This window comes from Salvia miltiorrhiza, unplaced genomic scaffold (assembly GCF_028751815.1).
Source record: "Salvia miltiorrhiza cultivar Shanhuang (shh) unplaced genomic scaffold, IMPLAD_Smil_shh original_scaffold_302, whole genome shotgun sequence".
Classification (NCBI taxonomy): Eukaryota; Viridiplantae; Streptophyta; class Magnoliopsida; order Lamiales; family Lamiaceae; genus Salvia; species Salvia miltiorrhiza.
Genome location: NW_026651523.1, coordinates 661,967 through 667,356, shown reverse-complemented (window position 1 = coordinate 667,356; position 5,390 = coordinate 661,967). Strand labels below are relative to the sequence as shown.

Here is a 5,390-nt window from a genome sequence, read left to right as displayed (position 1 = left end):
CCAAGAGACCGTAAGAAACGAAGTCTCAGACGAGGAAGCATATTCATCGGAGGAACAGGAGGAAGAGCCTCGAAGGGAAATTCCACACAAGCGCAGGGCCATGGGCACATCTGGGGGGAAGAAGGAGGAATGCACCTCACCGACAGGTCCGAGACTAAGCAATAGTCCATTCTCAGATGAAATTTTACTGGAACCTTTACCCATAAACTATCGCCCAATCTCTCTCGATTATGACGGGACGACTGATCCAGAGGCACATATGGCACGGTTCGAGGGCCTGGCATCGTTACACCAGTATGGAGAAGGCATAAAATGCCGAATTTTTGCCACCACCTTATCAGGAATGGCCCAGAGATGGTTCCACAACTTGAAGAGCAACTCCATTTACTCTTATGGGGACTTATACCTCATGTTTATGCGACAGTTTGCTAGTTCCAAGAGAATGGGAAAGACCGCTATATCTTTGATGGATGTCAAACAAGAACCACAGGAATCACTAAGGGAGTACGTGGCCAGGTTCAACATGGCCGTGTTAGACACACCAGAGGCGGAATCACAGATCAAATGTTACGCGTTCGTGCGAGGATTAAAGCAAGGTCCCCTCTTCGACGCATTACAAATAACACCGCCCAAGGAATTCGACAACATCATGGCTATATTACCAGGATACCTACAGTTGGAGTATGCTAAGGCCGCACGAAGGGCCGAAGCCGATAAAACTCCGCGTGAAGAAAGGTGACAACGGGATGCATTCCGGCGAAAAAACACCCTCAGAGAATACCATATAAGGGTCTGCCACCGAGAACGCCAGCCATGGCGGTCGAAACAAGGCCTCCCTCCCCGAGACCTGCGCAGCCAGATCGACGCAACAGAGGTGGGGATACACATGAGCGTCACCCTTTGGACAGGCCTGCTGACGAGATTTTCCATCTTGTCAAAGATGAAGCTTGGTTCCGAGCCCCATGGAATTATACCCGCGGTGATCCCAAACCAGGAAAAAAATGACCAATTATGTGAATACCATAACGCTTATGGGCACACAACCGCAAATTGCGGACACCTGATGAATCAGTTGGAGATATTGGTGAGACAAGGTCGACTAGACAGATTCGTCACTGGACCCCCGAGAGCAATGAACGGAGAACGGCACAACTGTGACCGGGATAACCATAGGCGTGATGGGGGGGAGAGAAGGAATGACCCAGATGACAGGCGGGAAAGAGAATTAAGGAATGAGGCACCAGAACGACCACCTTTCCAGAGGGAAATTCATATGATCGTTGGAGAAAACGGTATGCCCACATCAAACAGAGCGAAGAAACAACTTGTCAGGGCTGTGAGAACAGGACACTTTAACTCTAAGGTCATGGCTATCACCAGCGCAGCCAGCGAACCCACCATATCCTTTGGACCGGAAGATGCTAGACCGTTAATGTACCCTCATGATGACGCCTTAGTCTTCTCAACAGACGTGGCTGGATGCCTGGTCCACCGAGTTTTCGTGGACTCAGGCAGTGCGGTGAACATTGTGTACTGGAACTGCTGGAAGGCCCTTGGCTCGGATGTCAATGTTGAACCAACGAATGCACCACTCTATGGATTCTCAGGAGAATCAGTAGTACCAATCGGAATGGTAGAACTGCCAGTTACCTTGGGACGATCGCAGGGTTATAAAACCAGAACAATCAGATTCTTGATCATAGACGCTCTGAAACCCATGTACAACATCATCTTGGGGCGGCCCGCGCTTAACACCTTCAAGGCAGTAGTTTCCACATTCTACCTCAAAATGAAGTTTCCAATGGACGGTGGAAGAATTGGGGAGGTGTGGGGGGATCAAGCTACATCGAAGCAATGTCATGTGCAAACACTAACTCAACAGAATGATAGTGTTGGAGACGACCCCAACACTCGAAAGCAGAAACGAAAGCAAGCAAAAATCCCAGGGGAACCTAATGATCAGAGAAAGGAGAAGATGGGGATAGTTACCGCGTCAAACCCCGAACGCAGAGAAATCATGGAACTCGGAGATGGAGTTGATAAACAGCCACTCGTTTCCACGAGTGATGCATGCTTGCTCATTGAACTTTTCCCTGACAGGGAAGGATACACTACCAGAATTGGAGCGGGAATGGCACCAATCCTTCAAAGGGAAGTTACCGCATGCCTGCGCAGGAACGCAGATGTATTCGCATTCAACACTTCTGATCTTAAAGGGATAAACAGAGAGCTAGCCGAACATCGTCTTAATGTGGACCCGATGGTTAAACCAGTCAGACAGAAAACAAGACACTTTGGCGCGGAGAAGGATGCAGCTATTCGGGAACAGGTCCAAGCCCTCCTAGAGGCAGTACATATCGTGGAAATCCAATATCCCGAATGGATATCTAATGCAGTCATGGTAGAAAAGAAAGTCAAGGTGTGGAGAATGTGTGTGGACTACAGAGACCTCAACGCAGCTTGCCCTAAGGACTGTTACCCGCTCCCTCGAATAGATCAACTGGTGGATGCTACTTCAGGGTGTGAACTCTTGTCCATGATGGATGCATACCAAGGATATCATCAGGTAAAGATGCATCCGGATGATGTAACCAAAACCGCCTTTGCAGTATGCACAGGAGTCTTCGGGTGGGAAAGCATGCCCTTCGGCCTCAAGAATGCAGGGGCCACATACCAGCGTATGATGGACAAAATTTTCAGAACACAGCTGAGGAGAAATATCTCGGTATATGTCGACGACATGTTGGTGCGCAGCATTAAGGCCAGCTCCCACGTGGCCGATCTGGAGGAAACCTTCTCAGTAGTCCGCAAGAATAAACTCATGCTCAATCCTGCTAAGTGCACCTTCGATGACAAAGTTAAAGCTATTCTGAACATGACCTCACCCAGGAATGTCAAAGAAATCCAAACACTCAATGGGCGAATTACCGCGTTGAGTCGGTTCATTTCACGCTCAGCTGAGCGAAGTCTCCCGTTCTTCAAGGTTCTACGGAAAGGAAGTCGGTTTGAATGGAGTGGTGAGTGCCAAAGAGCATTCGAAGACCTAAAAGCTTACCTGACCAAACTACCAGTATTGACAAAACCCTCTCCGGGGGAACCATTATACTTATACATCTCCGTGGGAGTTGAATCTCTGAGCTCAGTGCTGGTCCGGGAGGAGAATCGGCAACAAAAACCCATATACTTTGTAAGCAAGGTCATCCAGGGTGCGGAGCTGCGCTACACCGAAGTCGAGAAGACCGCATACACGATCATGATCACGGCCAGAAAGTTAAGGCCATACTTCTTGTCACACAAGGTCATTGTGAGGACAATAATACCATTCAGACAAATCCTGGGACGACCCGATCTGGCGGGAAAGATGGTGAAATGGGCTATAGAACTGGGGGAGTATGAGGTCGAGTTCGAGCCGCGCACTGCCATCAGAGCACAGGCACTAGCGGATTTTATTCAAGAGGCAACACGGTGGCCTATGAGGGGACCATGGGTAGCGCAGGTCGATGGATCGGTCACCAAAGAAGGGTGTGGGGTGGGAATCTACATCACCTCGCCTGAAGGGAAAGTCTATCAATTTGCTATCAAGTTCGAGGATAAGCTATCTAATAACGAAGCTGAATATGAGGCAGTGTTGAGAACATCTCACATACTCCGGGAGCTCAGAGCCGACAATGTGGTGATCAAAACCGACTCTCAATTGGTGGCACAACAGTTGAATGGAGGCTACGAGATAAAAGAAGAAAGAATGAAGCAGTACTTTAACAAGGTCCAAGAGATAGGGATGAAGTTTGAGAAACTCGAAATACAGCAAGTGCCGAGAGAGGAAAATCAGCGAGCGGACCTCCTGGCTAGAATGGCCAGCGCAGTCGAACAAACCTGGAGGGAGGACATTACCTTGGTATTCGAACCTAAGAGAGAAATGGCTGCGCAAGTGTGCAACATCGAAACTAAGGATGACTGGAGAACGCCCATCATATACTATCTGAGAAATGGTAAACGGATGAAAGAGGATACTTCGAGATATGCCAAATACGAGAATTACTGCATCATTGGCGATCAGCTCTATAAGAGGTCCTTCACACACCCGTTTTTGAAATGCCTGGCCCCCGAAGAAGCACAATTTGCCTTAAAGGAGATCCATCAAGGGTGCTGCGGTAACCATGGTGGACATTGGGATTTGACAAGAAAGATAATCAGAGCAGGATTCTACTGGCCTGGAATTAGCAAAGAATCGAAGGCCTTCGTGCAAAAATGCGAGGCTTGTCAAAAACACGCCCCCAAAATCAATATACCAGGGGAAGAAATGGGGATCATGCATGCTGCGCATCCTTTCGACAAATGGGGAATCGACATTGTGGGTAAATTACCAACCGCTCCGGGAGGCAAGTGCTTCCTCATAGTTGCCGTAGACTACTTCTCTAAGTGGATCGAGGCGGAAGCTGTCACCAAAATCGATGATAACACAGTGGAAAAATTCATATGGAAGAACATCTGTTGTCGATATGGGGTGCCAAGGATTTTGGTTTCGGACAACGGAACCCAGTTCACGAGCAAGAAGATCGAAGATTTTTGTTCTCGGATGGACATCACACAGAAATTTGTGTCAGTAGCCCACCCTCAAGCCAACGGACAGGTAGAATTGGCAAATCGCACCATATGTGAAGGGATCAAGAAGAGACTCGAACGAAGCAGGGGACGATGGGTTGAGGAGCTAGATACAGTGTTATGGGCACTTAGAACCAGCCCGAAAACCGCAACCGGAGAGGCTCCTTTCACTTTAGTATACGGGTCGAACGCTGTGGTGCCTGCTGAGGTAAGGCTGGAATCTCATCGGATTACTACCTATGACACTGCACAGAATGAGGAATTGCGCCGACTCGACTTGGATTTGATTGAGTTACAGAGAGAGGAAGCACAAGTGAGGGCGGCAAAATACAAAAGTATCATCAAAGCTGGTTACGACAAGAAGGTAAAGCTGCGCAGACTTGGGAAAGGAGACTTAGTACTCAAACGGGCAGACGCATTGAAGCCCGTAGGGAAATTTGAAGCCAACTGGGAAGGTCCTTTTGTTATCACGGAGGTCCTGGGGGGAGGAGCTTATCATCTAGCAGATCAAGGAGGGCGGCCCTTGACCAGGCCATGGAACATAAGTAACCTTAAGAAATTCTACGTGTGAGTATTCTTTTCAGTTTCCATCATGTAGACCAAACACTCTTTTTCCCACTGGGTTTTAATGAGGTTTGGGCCATGGACATCTTAATAAAATGGATTTCATGGTTTAGGGAAACCTTCTCTTACTTGCATAACACCTAAACACACACCAGCACTGAATTTGTACCATCTTGAGGGCCGCTCTGCGGGGGTGTACCATCTGTGTTCCATCTTAAGGGTGT

At 48.4% G+C, this 5,390-nt stretch overlaps 1 protein-coding gene across 1 annotated transcript; it reads left to right on the top strand.

Moving 5' to 3' along the window:
* The first annotated feature begins 886 nt into the window (after positions 1 to 886).
* On the top strand, positions 887 to 5,173 carry LOC131003996 (uncharacterized). Its single transcript, XM_057930569.1, has one exon. The coding sequence runs from the start codon at positions 887 to 889 to the stop codon at positions 5,171 to 5,173; it is 4,287 nt and encodes a 1,428-aa protein (XP_057786552.1).
* Positions 5,174 to 5,390: the final 217 nt, after the last annotated feature.